This window comes from Lampris incognitus, chromosome 13 (assembly GCF_029633865.1).
Source record: "Lampris incognitus isolate fLamInc1 chromosome 13, fLamInc1.hap2, whole genome shotgun sequence".
In the NCBI taxonomy this organism is placed as follows: domain Eukaryota; kingdom Metazoa; phylum Chordata; class Actinopteri; order Lampriformes; family Lampridae; genus Lampris; species Lampris incognitus.
The window spans coordinates 39233399-39255317 of NC_079223.1; the positions used below are offsets into that span (position 1 = coordinate 39233399).

The 21919-nt window shown below is 42.3% G+C and overlaps 2 protein-coding genes across 2 annotated transcripts; one reads left to right on the forward strand and one right to left on the reverse strand.

The window, feature by feature from the left end:
• Positions 1–14: 14 nt before the first annotated feature.
• mcmbp (minichromosome maintenance complex binding protein) lies at positions 15–10543 on the reverse strand. Its single transcript, XM_056291787.1, has 16 exons — positions 10355–10543; positions 9670–9761; positions 9360–9500; positions 8661–8702; positions 8467–8557; positions 8144–8272; positions 7047–7192; positions 5736–5833; positions 5467–5639; positions 5196–5319; positions 4985–5102; positions 4432–4597; positions 4075–4208; positions 3150–3314; positions 2695–2783; positions 15–2353 (listed from the first exon to the last, which is right to left on the reverse strand). Exons 1-16 carry the CDS (start codon positions 10410–10412, stop codon positions 2227–2229), a joined length of 1893 nt encoding a protein of 630 aa, XP_056147762.1. The 5' UTR covers positions 10413–10543; the 3' UTR covers positions 15–2226.
• Positions 10544–10891: 348 nt separating this feature from the next.
• Positions 10892–21865, forward strand: sec23ip (SEC23 interacting protein). The gene is made up of 18 exons (XM_056291317.1): positions 10892–11198; positions 11768–12267; positions 13386–13593; positions 13883–14076; positions 14528–14617; positions 14751–14871; positions 15012–15101; positions 15291–15432; positions 15753–15961; positions 16074–16183; positions 16467–16616; positions 16747–16842; positions 16934–17098; positions 17356–17511; positions 18194–18296; positions 19011–19193; positions 19760–19922; positions 20384–21865. The coding sequence occupies exons 1-18, from the start codon at positions 11066–11068 to the stop codon at positions 20463–20465; spliced, it is 2895 nt and encodes a 964-aa protein (XP_056147292.1). The 5' UTR covers positions 10892–11065; the 3' UTR covers positions 20466–21865.
• Positions 21866–21919: the final 54 nt, after the last annotated feature.

Consider the following 21919-nt stretch of genomic DNA (forward strand, 5'->3'; position numbering starts at 1 on the left):
AACTTAAGATGTCTGTTGAGGTATGAGCATTTTATTTTGAAAAGGCTCCCCATTACGATTCCAAACTGCTGATAACCAGAAGGTACTGGTTAGAGATGTTTTTGATAGGTATGTGAATTGAATTTGTTATTATGCTATTGGTTGTAGTAATTACTTCTGAGGGTAGGCCTGATCCAAGCCCTCGGTCGGAGGACATTGACTTTGCATGTTTGACAAAGACTTGAGAGCAGCATATAGGTATATGCAATTGGCGTCACCCAAACATTAGAAACACTGTTTGGCGTTTTATGCACTCCGTTAAATGAAAGCATACTTGCCTTAACAGGAAAATTGAAGTGGGGTTGTGTATATCAGGTATTCATGGCGAAATCTACCTTTTTTAACTCGTTTCCATTTCACTTAAATCTTACATTTGGGTGTACTGTATACAGTATTGGATCATGTTCAGGGTGTTTATGTCCGTTTCCTTTTATCTTGGGATATTTCGTCCATTGGTACAGCCATTCCACATTGTGCAGGGAATGCCCTGAAAATGAGCATCCTTGAGACAAAGACTATTAGTTGTGTCTATATAGTATGTGTGGATTTGTGTATCAAGAGCCTCCCTGCTGCTGCTGGTATTTGTGTTCTTCAAATCCCGGAAAGATAGTATGTGCAAGTTGGCTGTCAAGGTTTGTTTATCATATACTTCCTTTTTTTTTTTTCTCTTAACTTCGATCAAGTGAAGCAATGCTTCACGTGTAAGGCTGTAATGCTTTCACTGGTATCCTACACAGGACCCGGTCACTGTACCCCGGTAGAAATTAATATGAGCAGGTAGTTTAAGACACTCGAGTCTAGTGTTGTGAATATTGTCTGATTAAACTGTTGTCTGCTCGTAAGTCAGAATATCCCGAGATAAACGCTCTAGTCAACTTTTTTTGCGCTTTCATCTTGCTCATTCGCAGTTATACATGCAAACTGACCAGTCATGGTGCATGAGACGAGAGCGTCTCCTGTTTTGTGGGAGCAGCATGGTATTGTGGTTGGCTCATCGGTTAATGAACCTACTGATTAACGTTTGATGCTGCCAAAGCTTTAAGATGGCTGTATTGCAGTAGGAATGTAAGGCTGCGGTGCAAATAGTACGTTTTTATCTTCTGGATAACTCAATACAGAAATGTGGAGTAGTTCTCAAACACATGAAATGAGTTTTTCCTAAATCTGTATTGAATTAAAAGGATCAAGTGTTTTAATTGACTTTCCTGCAAGAGAAGACCCCCCCATTGCTAGATATCGTTTTGTTGATATGCAAAAGCTGGTATAGTTTAACTTGACCCGACATTTGATAGGTGAAGATCTCTTATCCTTTATTTTTTTCTAACACCAAGTGCTTTTGAAACCATCTCTTTATTTGCTGTCTGTGGTTGACCATCCCCATAAGGATCCTTCCCATAGATAATCTACCATGACATTTGTGTTATCATGAGGTCGGAGCATATGATTGCACTGCACTTAAGCACATTTCCCGCATTAGCGCCATGTTGTCTGAATGTCTGTGGTTGTAGTTCACTTCTTACAATAACTGAGTTTTTTTTTTCATGGCGTATTCAGATTTTATTGTATATTAAAATATCCTATTTATTCTTATCATTTTTCGGTGTGTTACTTCAGAACAGTGTGCGCTGTACACTTTGGTCCAGGAAGATATTCCATGGGAATAAAAGCATTAGAGCAAACAAGTCTTGCATGAAGTTTATTGTCAAATCCCGCATGAACAAAGAACTTTATTAGCATGCCCAACACGGCTGCATCAAATGTTGACTTGGGTAAGAAAAGAAAAAAAAAGCACAAAAATGGGATATTTCATGCGGACCTCATTGCTTTATTTACATTTTGAGATCAACAGCACAATTATTTATAAAACTGAAAATTTGGTCTGCAGTAATGTTGGAAAGTACTGCCTTATTTTGTAAGAGTACGAATCCCAGAAATGCGGACCATTTTGAATTTAAGGCATGAGGCGACATATGGAAACTGAAGAACAACTATGTACAACTCGTGCCATTAGTCTCACTCATCTGTTATGTCGTCAAAATACAAATGGCACCTGACATAAGCTAAATTTAGACCCACGGCGAGCATCTTGGATAGAAAATGAACTGTTTTATACACAAAGAAATGTCTTAACTTTTGAGTATCAAAAAAAGTGTCACCATATTTTTATCACTCGCAGACCGTTTCTGATCATGGCTCATTGCCATTGACACACTTCTGCTGCTCAGTCCTGTTAGTCCGGAGCATTTCCATGTGCTTGGCCCTCATCCAGTTGTCTCTTGAGAGAGTGGTTTGTCCCAGGCTCAGAGACAGCAACCTGAGGAAGTATTAATAATCAGCCCATTCACTCCCACTCTCGTGAAATATTTTGCTCGACATAAGACTCCAAACAACTGGCTAACAATTAAGTCACCTGGCCTGAGCAGTCCTTCACAAGCTCAGCTATCTCACTTAATCCATCATCCATTTTTCAAGTTTCATTGCCTTTGGCTGTATAATCCAACATCTGACATTTTTAGTTTGCCATATTGTCTTCGTCTTGCTTAATGATTGTAAAACTCAAGTGCTATAGAGACACAAAGTATGCTGTTTTAACTTGATAAAAAGGGACAGTAATGTCCTGTAAGTGTACTAAAAATGGTAGAAATTAAAGCCCACCTTGCCACCACCAGCAGCCTGTGGAGGTCCTCAGCAGAGATGCTCTGGGGATCATCCTTGCGCATTTCTACAAAGTCATCTTCAACAGCCTGAGCACACAGAAAACAGGGAGGCAGTGTAAGTGCAGCACAGTCCACAACATCTACAGTATATAGGTTTCCATAACACAGGCTTTCCTGGCATTTCACTTCAATTAAACTCGCCACTTAGGCAGCCAGTTTCTAAGATGCTTATTTTTTTGTATTAGTCTCAAGAACGAGGAGAACTAAATATGAAAATTAAAGAAGGTAACAATATTTTTGCAGAGTCCATGGCTTAGAGTTAGGGGATCTACAAATACACAAATCACTGAGGGTTAGTCCAAAGTAATGGGCAACGGGCAATGTTCCTCCCAGGACTGTTTTCAAGTCACTGAAGCAGGCACATTCAAGACTCAAGGTATGAGGTCATCTCACCTTTGTGACCTCATCAGTGATACTGTAGTCCAGAGTTCGGGCCACGCTGAGGTAGATTCTGAACTTGTTCAGCTGCGGCGATGCCTGCATGGTTTGAATGGCACCAAGATACTCCTCCATACTGGGCATGGCAATCTGAGGCTGCAGGGGTATCCAACAGTCCGACTGTGTGTGTGGGGGGGGGGAAGAGCAATATTCAAGCAATGGATAATGGATTTTATTTGTTTAGACCAAAATAGCATGTGCATATCCATTTTTCATGCTAAAATTATTGAAAAAATTTTTTTTTAAATTGATAATGGGATTTTATTTGTTTAGACCAAAATAGCATGTGCATATCCACTATTCATGCTAAAATTATTTAAAAAAACAACAACAACCACAACAACAATAAAAAAATAAAAATAAAAACACAAAAACAAAACAAAAGCCCCTGTCTGTCTCTAGTATGACTAACCGGCACGGTGATGAGGATTTTTTTTAAATGTGGGTGATCGGTTTAGGTCGTCGTCTGCTTGTTGGCCACTACTTTTTCCAATGTAAACACGGCTGTGTATTTCTGCCATGGGAGCTGTTTATAACACATCGCTCTTGACTGCAGTCTAAAGAGGTGGACTAGTCTGACGCCTCTCCCTGGATTGTTCCTATGGCACACAGCTACCTCCATGGCAACACATTAGACCAAGGCACAGGAATAGTACACAGCACATTCCTCTGGCCGTTTGCAACACAGTGAGGCCAAGTCTAAAGCCAGAAGTGGGGGAGGGGGGGTTGCTGGTTGGGACCAATGACAGTTGAGATGCCAGCACGACACGGCCTTAGAAACAACCCATAGCGTCTGACTTGTACTGGTCTCATGAGAGGCTGGTGGAAACCTCCTCCCCCCCACCCCTCCCGTCCAGTGCTCAACCCCTGTTATCCTCACCGGCAGCAGTGAGCGCCCCTCTGACACGATGAGCATGTTAATATTGCAGGGGAATTCCATCTGGTGGTAGTTGAAGTCATAATCAACCTTCTGCCATGAGATCAGGTTCCCAAGGGCAGTGATGTTCCGCACACCTACAGCACAAAACAAACACAGCAAATAAACTTTAACCTACTGACCAAGATCAATCATATGGAAAACACTGAACTGACTGTGTCGAACCTGCAGAATTCATTACCAGTTCTCAATGTACAACAAATATAGTTTTCCCCTCTATGAGAATTCAGCCTCAGGTCTGACAGTCAGCCACTTGTGTACGTCTCAGTGTCCTCCCCTAGTGGTTTCTAAAAGCCTCACCTGTTGCATCCAGCTGTCCCTGCTCCAGCTGGGTTTCGTCCAGGAAGAGGGAAGTGTTACTGGCCAGCTGCAGGGCTCCACTTACTAGCCGGTTGGCCACATAGTCCTTCTTGGGCACCAGCTGCAACTGATTCATGTTCTGAAGGCTCATACTCAGACGGTATGACTGCAAGGCGGGAAAATCATTTGATTAAAAATAATAATAATAATAATAACAAAAATTTTAAAAATATACCTGCGACAAGCTAAGAAAGAATTTCAAACAGGCAGCGCTGACGTTAGGCCATACTGACGTTAGGCCATACTGACCACTTTTATTCTAAATATAATGCACTTTTGGCTTTCCCAGGCTACATGGACTTACAAGAAAATACACCTAAGCATTCCTAAACAAACTCTGGTTATGTTTTTTTCTTTAATTAGGCTTTAAAGATAAAAATGTTCCATATGAAAGGCAACATGCTCAAGAAATATCTAAAGTGTTTCTTGATCATCTAGCCAAAAGAATATAAGAACTGGGAGTCTATTTAGATGACACTTTTCATTCACTCACACAAGGCACAAGCTGTTGAATGACTTGGTAGAGCTGTTCAGTGTACGAGGAACCTGTGGGACATCCGCTCAGGTTCAAGGTGAATTTGCCCAGTGGGAGAACATCTCGCCTAGCATACCTATGAGTGGCAAAGAAACTCAGTGTGAAATGCCTCAGGATAAAAAGGGATGGGCCTGATTAGAGGTTACAGGTGAGACTATCAAACACGTACACGTTGGAGATGAGATGTAGAATGAGGTACTCAGCTGCCAGGGCATCACCCAGGAGAACGTGAGTGAGGTACGTCAGCAACTCAGTCCTGATGGAGGCCATCTCACTCAGGGTGGATGATAAAACTATGGAGGACAGGCCAAGAGTAACATAACAAGTCATTCTTATAGCAAACTAAACATCTCAGCAGTTTGGCAGATTGTGCAGTATAGTCGCCACAGCCTTCTCAGAGATGCAGACAGACAGCCGTAAACTCTTCCCTACATTCTTACAGGCACTGTTGTTCTCCAAGGCAGCATAGGGGAGCAGGGGATTGTTGAGAGGCAGAGGTTTGGCACAGAGCATATGGAGGCGAGGTACGAGTGAGGCAGGCGGACTGTGGACTCTCTGCTCTTCTGCAGTCTCCATAGATTCTGCGGGGTCCAGCAGTGACGATGAGACATCTCTGTGCCGATAAATACACAAGCAATAAGCAACACGGATGCAGAGCACTACCAGAATGAAATCAGGCTTAAGGCAAATAGGAAAAACAATGTCTTACTTCTCTTCTGTCAAGGCGCTGAGGGCAGGGCTGACGGAGAGGATCCCATAAACCTCTAGTGTGTCATTCAGTTTGAACTGGTCCCATTCCTCGTACACCTATCAAAAGAGGTGTTGCTTAGTAGAAACAAGTTGAACACTTAGAAAGGTTTTTGCTGTACTTATAGTCTTTTTTTTAGTTTTTTTTTACAGCTTTTGGGCATATATAGAGGGTTTGCAAAAAGAAAAAATTTTTTGCTATGGATTTTTTTTTTTGCTTTCCAACAATGACCTGGTTTCAAACACTTTTACTCATATATAGTCACATTTGGGAGATAATGGGAGCAGCTGAAAGTAGTAGTAGTCACATTTGGGAGATACAACTACAACTACAATCTTTTGATAGAAGCCACTCAGCAGCTTCGCTGACATAATGTGGTTTATGGGCACATCAAGAGTAGTTATTAAGGAAGGGGGGAATGTAATTAAATCACTGCTCCACCTCAAATTTAGAGCTGAATTTCAGCCCTAGGACAATTTGTTTTGTACTAACGAGAGCATTACTTTGTGTCTCTCTCAGCCACATAGGAGAGATGTTTAGTTCATCATCTCCTTGATCAGTGTGATCCAACTGCAAAGAATGAAAAGCAGAGTATGGACACAGTGGCTGTTACTGTTAAAAAAATTACACTTGGGATGTTTAGACTATTTTCTGATTCAGAGCTGATCACATGATTCTATATAAAGCTCTTCTGGATGTTGGAGTTTGAATTCCCAGAGAATCTGGGTAAATATAGAGACCCCCTCCTCACCTGTTTTTAGATTAGGGTGCTGGGTATTTAATTTAACAGGAAATACACATGTAGTTTGAACATAGGTGGCGGGAGCACAGGTGTCCTTGCTGTAGCATAACTTTCCTGGATTGGACAGCAAACATATATCTACAGGATTTAAAATTCTGTGCTCCAAATAAAACCCGTAGTTTCAACTAATTTCCCCAAGATAAACCATTAAACTGTGAATATTATATTCATGTCAACAAAGGGGTACATACCACCCCAAAATCTCTGTATGGATGTTGAATTATTGAAAAGCCCACACTTTCTACCTATGTAAGTGACAAATACTGGACTGTTTTAATTTGGGTAGCCACTCCAGTCAGTTCTCTATACACAACCCTGATAGCATGATCATATGCAAAATCCTGACAGGCCATTGGCAGACCTTAAAATTAGATGGTAATAGTTTTATTTAAACAGCACAGCAGAACTGAGGCAGAAGGAATAAATGGAGGATGGGGGAAAAAAATACCACCAGTCGTAGGTTAATGTACCTTGACTAGGCAAGATGGACCCTTCTCTCCTGGCAGGGGGAAGTTTAAATCCAGATGAGAGGCAGAGGTCGTCTGTTTGGACCGAGCTTCTGTCTCCTGCCGTTTACAGTCCCCATTGCCATGCAGCACTGTCATATTTTGATGACCTGGGGAGGGAGGAGAGGACAGTTGGCATTTACAAATACTGTCTTCCCCACAGGACTGACCTTTATATTCAGTGAGAATAGGAATAGTTTTATGTGCATCTGGAATTTCCTCACAACAGTGAGACAAAATTACATATCACAATAAATATAAAGGAATACTGACAAACTATTTTGTTGATTGAAAGACTTTTTAAATTTATGGACTAATTTGGCACCGTTCAATTTCATCTTGGGAGCGGCACAATTTTGAGAAGACCCCCCCCCCCCGGCACTTTTCTCTCTCTCTCTCTTTATATATATATATATATATATATATATACACACACACACACACATATATAGATATATATACATATGTATATATATTTCAGGAACATCTGAGGTCTCTGTCCAGAAGCATGTGGTCCTAGGAACAGCTAAGATACAGCACAGAACCCTCAAACTCCCAGGCCTCTGGTAGAGGAACCGAGCTTGAGGAAGACATATACCACCTGAAAAAGGGTGAAAATAGGGTGGGCAATCTTATCCAGAAAGGGCCAGTGTGGGTGAAGATTTTTGTTCCAACCAAGCAGTTACCCACCTGATCCCACTAATCAACCAGCAGAGCAGGGACAGGCAACATGGTCCAGAAAGGTCCGGTGTGGGTGCAGGTCTTTGTTCCAACCAAGGAGTTACACACCTGAGTCTACAAATCAAGGTCTTTAGCAAAGACTATTGGTTGACTAATAGAATCAGGTGTGTAACTGCTTGGTTGGAACAAAGACCTGCACCCACACCGGACCTTTCTGGACCATGTTGCCTATCCCTGCACTAGAGTCTTTGCTGAGGAACCTGATTGGGAAACACAGGTGTGTAATCGCTTGGTTGGAACAAAAACCTTCACCCACACTGGCCCTTTCTGGATAAGATTGCCCACCCCGAGATATTCTCTACTTTGCAAACAGTTCAGACCAGGATGCGTTTCCCTCTGCTTCTGCGGTGGTACTTCCATGTCGTCATCTTCCTCATAACTGCGTTTCTGTCTGCTTGGGACATAGGAGGTGGAGGGCATCACTCTTGCTTGGCCAGAGCAGGCATAGCTGTGTGACAGAATTATGGAAAACTATGGACCAATTTACCAGGCATCCTACTTAAGTCTTTCCATGAGTATGGTACAAAAGTAATGCTAAATAAATCCACATTCAGACTTTAATTGGCAAAGGGACATATCCATCGCCAGTCAATCGCCATGTATAGCTTTTATTAAAGTTCACAATTTTGACCAGAGAAGGATATTTCTTTGACCCAGGGGCTTTCACCAGGGATAGGAACACAGTAGAATGTCTGTCTCTCTGAGGTTACTGTGTTACTGAAATTGAACTCCACCTGGAGATGAAAAGTGCGATACATGATGGCATGTCAACACAGTTACAAACAATGCTGGTAAAATTAAGAGTTTGTGGGATGCCTTAATGGTTTCTAAACTTACCCCAGATTCTGTGACGTCCTTGTATTTCCCGCACCTCTGAATCTGGGGAGTGAAACAAGGATTGTTAATTGAGTCCCAGAAATTACGACGTGAATTTGCTTTCAGTAGACACCGGAGGCCTGTAAAAAAGCTCCTCATGTGTCATTTTCAATGGAAAAGCTGCACTTTTCATGCTGATGCAGGGATCTGACCTGTTTTCAGAGCACGGTGCCTAAAGTTGAAAGAATTTCAACTTCAGCTGAAGTGCACAGCTCATTAATGTCACTGCTAGCTGCACCAAGCAATAAGGATGAAGAAAGGGATGGACCAGAAAGGAAACAAAAAGCTAGATCTACTATGTCAAAGCCTAGCAGAAAAACAAAAACAAGTGAAAATTAATCAGTGTTTTATTCTACATTTTTACATGCAAATTATCACGATATTAAAGAAGAGGAATCAGGTGGAATATTTCTTTTGAAGCGCAACATCTCATTACATAGCCACTACCAATGATCCACTTGCGGGGGTCTCACAGGGGGCTGAACTCCGAGTTGTTAAGTTTTACGTCGTACTTGGTATTATTTTATATCAGGGCATCCCCGCGACCCTGACAGCAGGATAAGTGGGTTGGATAATGGATTGGAATGATATTATTATTATGCTGGATACAAGACTTTATCAAGCAATCTACCGCAAACGAGAGAATAAGGAAATGCTTACTTTGGCACTGGTTGACGGATCAACAGTCTCATACACTCCCATGTAAAACTCGGGATCAAACATGTCTTGGATCAAACAACGGAATTTGACCAGGCTGTTGGGCTTCAGGTAGTGCAGGGGAACATCGTTTAACGAGGGAACCTATGTGGATAACATATGTTCAAAATGATGGCGAATCAAGAAGGCAGCCGGCTAAACGGCGCGGTTATATACTGAAAAAGAAAACTGAAACATACACTTGACGGGTAACAGCAACAAGTATTTCTCTTTCCACTGAGGAGGATTCTGCAACATCTCTAAACTACATTACCGATGCGCGAGCCTCCTTGTCTCTCAGTTGCTCTTTGAAGAATCCCGTTACTTCAGCCTCCCATCCAGATTTCGGATTGCCTTGGGACGAAGCTGTAATATCAAGAAGCGTGTAAATGGTCTGACGTGTTGTGAAGACACAGGCGACACAGTTTAACCATCATAAAGGTGGGCAACATGAACAGGGTCACGACCCCCCCCCCAGTCCATATCCCTGGGGTCCTGGGATGAGCAAATCCTGGGATATCACGCCTTCATATGGGGAATTTGTGCCAAGAAGCGTGTAAATGGTCTGACGTGTTGTGAAGATACAGGTGACACAGTTTAACCATCATAAAGGTGGCCGACATCAACAAGCAAAAATGACAACACTTAACCATTCATCAGGTAAGCACTTGGGTACAACTTTCTAATGACTGCACCAGTTCTCGGGTCAGACGAGCCAGAATATGGGCACTGCTGGCTGAATGGTACGCTCTGAACACTGGGCGTGTGTATGAAGGTGCAAGTGGGGCAAAGCTTACGATAGCGATTGTCGGCAGTTCAGCTGGAGGACAGAAACGTTTAAAACCACGGGTTACGGGTTTACAGCTATGACAGTACGGCGGAGCGTGGCAGCTAGCGACCTAGCTAAAGCGCTAGGTTAACGTAAACGCATTAATCTAGCCGCCGTGCATGCGTCTTACCAAACATCCCTTCAACGACGCCCAAAGGGTTGTTAATCCAGTCACGCGTGGCAGGCATCGTTAAGCAATACCTCTGGGGGGGGGGACTCAAAAGAAAAACAAAATCCAAAGAGAAACGACGGGAAAATACAGTTTTGTTGAGATCTTGTGGACTGCTGCTCCGTACTTCCTCCAACACGGGAGAGGAGACCCACTGCTGTAGCGGCGGGAAAATTGCGTCACTGGGCACAGGAAAGTAGTTCGCTTGTTTTCGATGCCAGAAGTCGCCTCGGATATCACACTGACGAGAACGCGCTTATTTTGATCCGTCGTTCCAGATGGGGGAACTGCTTGAAAACTTTTTTTTGTTTTTTTTTTGTTTGTTTTTAACGTGAGGCGTACGTCAACTCGGAAAAGTAACCTTTTATTTAAACGTTTAAAGACGCGAGTAAATCGGACGGTACACGCGCTCTTCCAAGCCTCTAGGTGGCAGTATTGGAAAACAAGCTCTCGTTTCCCGCGACCTTCAACGGGCCTTTAAAAAAAATCGACTGCGCCCTGTAGCTGATCTACAAACAATCGGTTCGGTTGATTTCAGGAATTGTATCCGTATGTACGCTTACAAATCAGTGAAAATCGAGTATCGCGGAAAGCACTTTGACGTCCGGGTGTGGAGTAGTAGGCTGTTGACTGCCTGTCCCGGTGTTGGCTACGTGTAATTTTTGAGGGAAGATGGCTGATAGAAAGAATAATAATGCGTCCAGCTCTAGTGCAAATTTACTGTTCAGCGCGGCTCCGGAGTTTAACTTCAATCTGCCCTTCATACCCGTCAGCCAGGCCACTGGGCCGGCGGTGCTATCAGGAGGTGAGATGAGACGATACTGGGGGAAATGTCAAAACTTTGGCGTTAGACGTTGACATCATCACTAGCCGGATCGTTAGCTTGTTACCCTGTCAGCACCAGCCCTTATTATCAGCTGTTAATCATTGGCTTTATGCTGAAACGCTGTCACTGTCCCGCCCGCAAGTTTAGCCTCATCGTCAGTGATGGAGTTCGGTTTTGAAGGGATTTCACTATCAGAAAACATATACACCTATACATCTCTTATATACTGCGATCAAGAGGCGTGAAATGAGTTTTTCTTGGTGTCAGTGTTTCCGTCGAATAACAAACATTGTACAACGTACACGCAACTTAGTCGCAAACACACGGCTCACATGTACATGGTACGAGGACCTTACACGTTTCTTTAACTCTTCATACCGTGCTCGACCGAAGAGAAAAGTGTTAATCAGTCACATCAGTGTTTCATGAGACCTACAAAATACGTGACTGACGAATTATGAATGAAAAAGTGAGTTGCCCATTTGTGACGGTCGGTGACAGTGTTCAAATTAAATTGATGAATTGTTCCCTATTGTAATGTCCCTTAGATGATTCAACTGACGTTGGAGAAGAAGACAGCTTTCTGGGTCAGACCTCTGGGACTGTTCCAGCCCCCTCTACCTTCAACTACTTCTCCAGTCCTGTGACCAGTAGTGACCCATTTGCATCCATAGGTCACCAGCCATGCCCACCACCAGCACATTCAGTCGCCCCGGCAGTAATGGGTCCAACCTCTGTCCCGAGCAGTGTCAGCGTGGCCCCCCCGCCCCCTGGCCCACAAACGAACCCTGCTCCTGCCTTCGGAGGTGCAATGTACCAGAGCCCAGTGGGACGACACACTCCTCCCCCCAGCACAGTTCCCCCGCCCCCTTCCCAGACACCCCAGTCAAGTCATAATCCATACCGTCACACCCCTCTCAGCAGCAAGGCCAGCCCTTATATTCCAGCTCCAGAGCTCCAGCCACCAACCCACTCAGCACTGCAGAACCCCTACTCTCTTGGCTCTCCAACACAAACATTCCATACAGCAGGACCCACATTCACAAAGGTAGATTGATACATATTAATCGTTCATCTTTCTTAGATTATCGTAATATGCATTATTAGCCCAGTGAGTCAGTGTTTCCCGGATACTTTTTTCAGGTGGGGTGGTATTCTCCCCAAAGCCGCAGGTGCTATGGCGAGTGACTTGGCTATTACCATTTTCATTTTTTTTCCATTTCCCTTGGTGGGTTGGTAGTTCACCTAAGCACCTACCCCACAAAGACAATGGTAGTTGTAACACTGGGGGGTACTATCGCTCTTGCACCCCTTGGCAGTGGCTGCTTTTTATATTGGTGATGAAGGAATTAAATCTTATTCCATTGTTCCAGTGCTGTCATTGTCTTCAAATTGCATAAGACTATTAGCAAATGAAGGATAAATAATTAGAATTAGACTGTACTGCCGACGAGATTATGGCGTATAGATTATAACTAATTGATGACTTAATTGATTATGACTAATGACTATTGCCAACTGTTCTCTTCTCTCACATGTCTTTTCTCTCTCTCTGAATGATGTCTTCTCCTTTCTCTTTTTCTGTGTGAATGGTGTCATGTGAGTCTCCCTTGTGTGCATGTGTACACAAGGGAGATTCCTCCCAGGTCTCCTCCCAGGTTTCTGTGGTGATGGTGGTCGCCACTTGGACATTGCCTGGCATTCCCCTCATCACATTTTCTTTTTATATATCTTATAAATTCATATTTTTTTTACATGATGATGCTGGTCACGTGGCTTGGGTCCTGGACTGTTCCAGTGGCGTCAGGACACTGCTTGACATCCTGCACATCATATTCTTCATAAATTTTATAAGTCCATTATAATTCTGTTTATCCTCTGTCAATGTTGTATTGTGTAAATTGTGAAAACACAACATCTATTGCACGTTGTCTATCTTGGGAGAGAGATCCCTCCTCTGTTGCTCTCCCTGAGGTTTCTTCCTATTTTTTCTCCCTGTTAAAGGTTTTTTTAGGGAGTTGTTCCTTATCTGATGCGAGGGTCTAAGGACAGGATGTTATGTTGCTGTTAAGCCCACTGAGGCAAATTTGTAATTTGTGATATTGGGCTATACAAATAAAATTGACTTGACTCAAAGATGTATCTATGTGCCCCCCCCCATTGAAGCCCCCTCCCACACAGATGCAGGCACCTCTGCCTCCTGCCTCTACTGCTGGAGCATTAGTCCCCGCCAATCCCATGATGCCATACAACTACAATGTTTATGAGCCTGTTCAGCCACATTGGTTTTTCTGCAAGCAAGTGGAATCAAAAAGTGTCTGGCTACCTTTCAGCATCATTGACTCCATTCAGCTAGAGGAGACATACAACTCAGGTAAAAGGAGCAGCATGTTGTGATGCTCTGTTGGATGCGTGGACTAAAGTGCCTCATCGTGGGTTGTGTGTGAATACATTTTCAGCATATTTTGCCTAATCAGGGCAGTGCTAGTCCCATGTTTTTCCTAGTTGGGCTGCGAATTACCATTAATTGTCCATGCTGTGCTTAAATGACAAAACAAGGATTATTTCATGTCGACATTACAACACATCAGAAATGGAATGGATGTTTTGAAACAGCCAGCCCCTTGTAAATTCTCTATACCATTTGCTTTTTTTTTTTTTAGTTCAGCCAGACCCAGAGAATGTGATGGTGCGCACTGATGGAGGGCGCTATGATGTGCAGCTGTACGACCGCATGCGAACCGCAGTCTACTGGGAGGAGGAGCCTACAGAAGTCCGGCGCTGCACCTGGTTCTACAAAGGAGACACGGATAGCAGATTCATTCCTTACTCAGAGGACTTCAGTGACAAGCTAGAGGTTTGTTCCATCGCTGCCAGTGACCAGAAACAGATGTTGGCTGATGTTTTTGGGCCTTGGACTGTTCAGAGCAGTGTACAGCCGAGCAGTGCGCTGTGTTTAGCTTTTGTCCTACAGTAGAGAAGTCAGTGTAGTTGTGGTAGAAATACTTTATCTGTAAAGTTGAGGCATGTAGCAGAAATATGATATTTATTTTTATTACATAATGTGTGTAGTTGTTCTTGCACTGTGATGTGACATGTTGGAAGGAAATTGCTATACCTTAGCATCACTGTTTCCTGTTATCATCCAACTCCTATGATAATTTCTCAAAATATTGCTGCAATGTACATTTACATAAGCGTTGTATTATAAATATGCTGCTGGAATCAACTCATTTACTTCTACTAATTATGGTTCATATACCCACCTTAATTAGCTCTGTAAAGGATATGCATGTCTCCACTTTTAGGCAGAATATAAGAAAGCAGTGTCTACCAACCAGTGGCACCGCAGGCTGGAGTTCCCATCTGGGGAGACCATTGTAATGCATAACCCAAAGGTAAACCCTTGTTGGATAAAAATGTTGTTTTGCGTTGGTCTTGTGGCATTTTAGCCCCAGCAACTGAACTTTATTATTTGTACAGAATCAGTTCTGTTTTAGCACATGGTGAGTCTTGTTCTCTCTGTTTCAGGTGATAGTCCAGTTCCAGCCCTCAGCCATGCCAGATGAGTGGGGGACAACTCAGGACGGACAGACCAGACCCAGGGTGGTCAAGAGAGGCATTGATGATGACCATGACGAAGTTCCTGATGGTACCTGAACTCCTCCTTTTCCAAACATATGCTCATGAAGGCATACATAAAGTTCCAATAAGCTTAGTCTGTTATACTCCTAATATGAAGTTTACAGACCATTAAATATGGTAAGAGCCAATAAATTTCACCTATTTCAGGAGAGCTGTCTAAGGTGGATCATCTAGTTTTCATGGTACATGGAATCGGTCCCGTCTGTGATCTGAGGTTTCGAAGCATGGTGGAATGTGGTGGGTACCGTAGTCATGCATTCCTCTTTTTTAAATTTCTGTCTCTCTTTGATAATAATGGTTTGAGAGATGACACGATAACACATTTACTGGCATGAACTTGTATTGCTTTGTCATTTGCTGGTAATGTCTGATTTCAATGGTTACGGCACCTCATAAGATCTGTACAAAACTCTGCTTTTTTTTCAGTGGACGACTTCCGTAATGTATCGCTGAAGTTGCTAAAGAGCCACTTTAAGAAACATCAGGATGAGAATGCCATCAGCAGGGTGGAATTCCTCCCTGTCCAGTGGCACACAGCTCTACATGGAGATGCCACAGGGGTCGACAGGTGAGGAGGCCCGGGCAGTGTTTCAAGCAGCCATTGCAGTTTAAAAACTATATGCCAGGAGTAAACACAAGGAATATCTTGAGATCTCTGGTAAAACAATTGAATATCAAGGAATTTTAGAAATGGGTTACTTCATGTATATGGAAAATGAGCCTACTTGGGGGTTGAAGAACTCCTTGGAAATTCAGTAATGCATTTTGTTTATGCCCAAATTATTGTATGCAAGCTTTCCGTTGCAATAACTGACATGCATTCAAATGTTGATAATGTTCATTTTCACCCTCATATACTCTTGATTTTTTTTCCTTTTCTTTGTATAGGAGGATAAAGAAGATCACCTTGCCCAGCACTGGTCGTCTGCGTCACTTTACCAATGAGACCTTGCTAGATGTGTTGTTCTACAACAGTCCCACTTACTGTCAGACCATTATGAACGCAGTTGCCCTGGAGATTAACAGACTTTATGCCCTGTTCATGAAGAGGAACCCAGACTATAAAGGAGACATATCAGTGGCCGGGCACAGTTTAGGTAATAAGCCACAGTGAAGTTATTTGCACACACCTGGATTACAATCTGATTTGTGGTAACTAAAGGACTCCTGGTTTCACACAGATCTGGTCTCATATCTTTACACTTGCAGGTTCTTTGATTCTTTTTGATCTGCTGTCAAATCAGAAGACTAGCTCCCTTGCACAGGGAGTTCCAATCGTGCAAACTGCCAATGGAGGCGTCCAGGGAGACAATAAACAGGTAATACACCATAAGCCACCATGCTTATCAACTGAAAATACCGGAAAAGAAACACTGAGAAAGTGGTATAATCGTTCCTGTGGAGCGTGCGCGTGTGTGAGATCTGACCTAGAACAGTAATTGATTATAGCATTTTATAGTCACTTTTCGTTCTGTGTTGTACTAACACAAAACACAGATGAACTCAAACCAATGATCTAAGGAAAGGCTGTTTGGACATCAACTTTGGGAATATTGCCTAACCCCCTGCTCATCCAATATGGTGCCTCCACCCACCACACAGGTAGACAATGCAGTCACCCCACCTGTTGTGGACGAAGAGCCAAAAGGGGAAGGGGAGGAGTTTGAAGATCTTTCTGCTATGCTGGAGCACCTGGGCCTTATTGAGTATAAGAGTACCTTTGATGAAGAGAAGATTGACATTGAGTCCTTTGTAAGAATAATAAAAAAAACACCTGTTTTTTTTTTTGGTTTTTTTTTTAAGATGTGATTTGCAGACCAACACCTAACAGGATCATCCTTGTGATATATGATGTCCAATTTTTCTCTCTTCCTCACATTAGCTCATGTGCACAATTGAGGACCTGAAAGAAATGGAAATTCCGCTGGGGCCAAGGAAAAAGATTGCCAAATTCGTTAAAGAAAGAGTGAATAAGCAGGTGGGTGCAATTCCCCACTGTATATTCAAGGCCCATAGTCCTGGCAAGCCGATGGTACCAATTCACTTGTCTTCTTTGCCCTTGCTCCCAGGCTTCACAGCAGGTAGATCAAGATAAGAAAGTGGAGGTCAAGGAGGTGGTACCCACACAAGCATCTGAACCGCTCCCCAATCCTACCACCAAGAAGCTTCCTGTCGGCAAAACGGTTTCCTCCATCCACGTCGACTACAATTGCTTTGATGTTGGCACTGGACAGGTAAAGCCCATCTGACGCAGGGGTTACGAGGGATTATTTGCCGAAGTGGCTTACAAATGTGTATCCTCTATATGATTAATCAAGAAAAATCATTTCATGGGCAAGTATGCACATCTTGACAATGGCTATTTACTTGCTAACAAAAGGAATATCAGATTTTGTATTGCAATGTAATATCTTAATTTTCAGTTTTTGTGTTACATCTAAGAAGGTAAGGATTATTTATTAAATTAATTAGACTATGTAATGTTTTTCAGGTGTCGGTGATCTACCATGGCCTGGACTTTGAGCCGGTGAATTTCTTTGCACTGGGTTCTCCAATTGGCATGTTCCTTACAGTCCGTGGGGTGGAGAAGATTGAGGAGACTTATCAGTTGCCTACCTGCAAGGGGTTCTTCAACATTTACCACCCGGTATACTATTTACTTAACATTTACCATCCGGTATACTATTTACTTAACATGTACCCTGAGGGAATTGACCAGGATGGCAATACTACAGATTAAGCTTCAGTTTCTCGAGAAAGTGTTCTCTCCTGCAACTTGGTACACAGTTTTTGTGTGTGCAAAGCATTTGATCTAATTCTTGGAAATTTATGAGAAGAAATTTGATACGAGCTAGATTTTTTTATTGTTGTTTTGGGGGATGCAGACATTCTTATAAGTTGTGTATCATATATCAAATTAATGAAAATTTCCCTAAGGCGATTCACTAATTAAAGATGGGGATGAAAACCTTATACCTAAGGTGGTTGCTTTACATTTACTGACATTCTTGTATACAGAATTCTCATTTAACTTTGAATGTTTTGTTCACATCTTAAAAAATATTGAATGAATGCATTTTTAAAATATTTCACAACGCCACAAAATGTTGAAAATGTCAGTGACAGGATAACATGGTTAGAAAGACCATCTTGTAGTTAGAAAGTGACAGATTAGCTCCCTGCAACAGCCATCTGTTATGTTCCAAGTTTTCCTGAGCAAAATGGTAATTCCCAACCTGCAGACTCACATCAAATGTGATTAAAGGCGCTTTTGTGAGTCACTGCGTGGAATGCAGGATCTGATGACTAGTTTGACCTGTCGTTTCCAGCTGGATCCTGTTGCGTACAGAATTGAGCCCATGATAATGCCAGACCTGGATTTGAAGCCTGTTCTGATCCCACATCACAAAGGGAGAAAGAGGCTGCATCTTGGTATGGATCTCCAGATTTAGAGTTTTACTCATTGTTTTTCTCAAATCTCTGCTTATCCAAGGACTGCATTTTGGTGTGTATTCTATGAGACAGGAACTTCAGGGGGGGAAAAAAGGAAATGGGATTTTTTAATATCGATTTTTTTATTTATTTTTTTAAACAACAGGAATTGGTTCCATATGCTAATTGATAAGCCAAAGTGCAGTGCTGTTATCAGTGTTACATTTTTAGATGTGGGCGGCACGGTGGCGCAGTGGTTAACGCTGTTGTCTCACAGCAAGAAGGTCCTGGGTTCGAGCCCCGGGGTAGTCCACCCTTGGGGGTCGTCCCGGGTTGTCCTCTGTGTGGAGTTTGCATGTTCTCCCCGTGTCTGCGTGGGTTTCGTCCGGGGACTCCAGTTTTTTTCCACAGTCCAAAGACATGTAGGTCAGGTGAATCGGCCATACCAAATTGTCCTTAGGTATGAATGTGTGTGTGTTGGCCCTGTGATGGCCTGGCAGCCTGTCCAGGGTGTCTCCCCACCTGCCACCCAATGATTGCTGGAATAGGTTCCAGCATCCCCGCGACCCTGAGAGCAGGATAAGCAGTTCAGATAATGGATGGATGGATTTTTAGATGTAGGCTCTAGTGTCAGTAAGGAGTGAAAAGACTGCTTCTGATTTCAAGAAGTTTTTAATCATAAGGAGTGTAATAATGGATTCCCCTTCATTACAGAGTTGAAAGAGAGTCTCTCCAGGATGGGCTCCGACCTGAAGCACGGTTTCATCAGCTCCTTAAAGACTGCTTGGCAGACACTCAATGAGTTTGCACGAGCTCACACCTCCTCCGCCCAGCTCCAGGCCGAGCTTGCCATTGTGGCCAGTCAGATCAAGGAGGAGGAGGAGAAGCATGTACATGGTGAGTTTGACTTAAAGAATGAGGGTCCGTGGTGGTGTAGCGGTCTAAGCATCGGCTTTGTGTCGATGCAGTTGCCCACTGGGGACTGGGGTTCGTGCCCCAGTCTCGTCAGATCCGACTATGGCCGGACTCGATGAAGCAGCAATCATTGGCAATGCTGTCTTCGGGAGGGGGGGCGGAGGCGGCTTGTGTTTGTCACGTGAATGCGTCTCTGTGTGTGTCGGAAAAAGCAGTGGTTCGGCCTGGAGTCGCCTTGTCACGAAAGTGGGGAGGTGTCTCCTTCGAGACTGCCGGCCGGAGAGATGCAGTTGGCGAACGCATGCAGTACGAGGGTGGGTGTTTGAATTAAAATAGGGATCGACTGGCAACTAAATTGGGAGAAAAGAGGGAAAAATCAGAAATAAATTTAGAAAAAGAATGTTGTCTGCACACCATAAAATAGCTTTTTTTTTTATTATTATATACTGCCATTATATGTTTTGCCGTTAACTTGATTGGAAGTAAGCGCTCAAGTGAAAAACTGTTTCTGTACAGTTTGTTTGACCACATCCATTGGTTTGTCACAGAGCACAAGATTTCAGAAAGTCCTGAGCCACAAAGAGAGGAGGAGCCGCAGGTGAAGATAGGGATGCTGAATGAGGGGAAGCGCATCGACTATGTCCTACAAGAGAAGCCCATTGAGAGTTTCAACGAGTACCTTTTTGCACTTCAGAGTCATCTGTGCTACTGGTACCAAAGTCTTACAGATTTCAGCATTGAAAAAATGAGCTGTGGCAAAGATTTGCAGTTTTTGGCAAAAATGAATATCTTCTGAAACTGAGTAATTACAGTGTCTAACAGAAATCACAATTCACCATTTAGGTAACACAGTTAGCTCAAAGCACTTTTTAACAGTAACTACAGCTTTGTGTATTGATTCACATTTTTTGGGAAATGTACAGAAAAATCTGTTCTGCAATTGTTTAGAGACTCCACAACAAAGTCAAACACATTTTACCTGAAATGGGAGGAATGTCTTTTACAAGTGACAAGAAAATACTGTAGAGAAAAATATTGGTTTTCAGAAATGTAATAATTTAAATTCGGCGTTTTGCTGTATATAGCTCGACTTGTTTTGAACTCTTGGTGAGAGACAGGTACTGTTTGACTATATCCTATTTATATTTAATTTCTCTTTTTTTTTTTTTTAGGGAATCTGAAGACACAGCCCTGCTTATTCTCAAAGAGATCTACAACACCATGGGAATCCATCCTGAACAGCTGGTTCATTAATATATTCAGGTATCTTGGATAAAAACAGCCCTTCCTGAAAGGAGCCGTTAGGTTTATGTCATGTCTGGATTTTAATAGATGCTTTTTTTCCCCTCCCTTTTATTTTCTATTCTTGTAGTTTACTGTACTGTCTAAGAATGAATACAATTGTATTATTCCGTTTGTCTTAAATTAAGAAAAAAAAATCAAGTTTGAGGATTCAAAGACGCATGACTAGTTTGAATTTACATTTTATGGGGTAAGTTAAAGAGCTAGTCATGTTGGCTTAGAGTTTACTGAAATGTATACCAAGAGACATTGCATAACAGCAGTAAATGCAACCTGCAAATTTTATTTCATGGCCAAAATTGTCATAAAATAAACAATTTCTTGACACAAGTCATTTCTTTCTGAAATGTGGTGTTACTGCCTTGGAGATCTGAAAAGGAAGACATGTCATCATTCTTTACAGGGTGCATATAGAAGGTTTGCAAGGCCATCTACAAAAAGCTGTCATACTTGCAAAAATGTTGATTAAAAAGTGATTACAGCACTGGATGTTAAATGTCAGCTTAACCTATGTTTGAGAAAGAAAAATAAAGCACGTCTTTGCTTACTGTATTTAATATTTAAGACAGCTGTTCTCATATACATTGCGCCTCTGTAAGGTTTGAAACGGCATCTTTGCAGCCAAGCCATTTAGGTTTGACATGCTTTCTCATGAAGAGATGGAATAAAATTGAGGTCCACAGCTGTGAACACACCTTTAATAATCATCTCCAGTGGACTTACAATGACTGATGTAATCTTTTTCAACAATTCAAATGACTTAAGACCAATGGGCACGTTACGAAATGTATGGGGGGGAAAAATCTATTAGAAAACTATTTACATGAGTGGCTGTAACATTCATCTTGACTCTAGTCTTGGGAATCATAGTGCTGTGAGTGTTTCTCACTGGGCATAAATAAAGATTTTTTTATGATTGTTACTACTGGTCCATAGAACTCAATGCATTGCATGCTTTAAGCAGGTTCTTGCTCTGGGTTTGAGCAATTTAATGGACATCCTCTGCTAAATAGATGACCACCTGAACTGTCACCTTCCAAGCAAAGACGAACATTAACCGATTGTGCCTTTCAAACATAGACTGCTAACAAAAAGGTCCCTTTTTACCACATAACCAGTTTTTAACCAATGTATAAATACATGACAATATGGCTCAACAAACAACCAGTAACAAAAAAAACCCCATCAATTTTTAATTGTTTTGATCTCGACTCAGACAAGACGTTTTTTTGTGAGAATGGAAGGATCCTTCTTGAGGGATCAAGATATAGTTGTTGTTTTTTTTTTCATTTCTGAACCATTAGAAAAACCCAACTTTATTTTTTTTGTACAATTTGCATTAAGCAAGTATCTCTACAATCGGTTACCTCTCTGTGAAAGTTAATGCTATTGCTTTCAGAGAGAAA

Bases quoted from the DNA above. Each gene is read 5' to 3' on its own strand.
- sec23ip (XM_056291317.1), top strand. From the start codon at position 11,066: ATGGCTGATAGAAAGAATAATAATGCGTCCAGCTCTAGTGCAAATTTA. The intron at 14,077-14,527 runs GTTTGTTCCATC...CTCCACTTTTAG, and splicing joins ACTTCAGTGACAAGCTAGAG to GCAGAATATAAGAAAGCAGT. The intron at 18,297-19,010 runs GTATGGATCTCC...CCTTCATTACAG, and splicing joins GAGAAAGAGGCTGCATCTTG to AGTTGAAAGAGAGTCTCTCC.
- mcmbp (XM_056291787.1), bottom strand. From the start codon at position 10,412: ATGCCTGCCACGCGTGACTGGATTAACAACCCTTTGGGCGTCGTTGAA. The intron at 5,320-5,466 runs GTAAGAATGTAG...TGTCCTCCATAG, and splicing joins CTTGGAGAACAACAGTGCCT to TTTTATCATCCACCCTGAGT. The intron at 4,598-4,984 runs GTGAGTGAATGA...CCCGCCTTGCAG, and splicing joins TTCAACAGCTTGTGCCTTGT to TCATACCGTCTGAGTATGAG.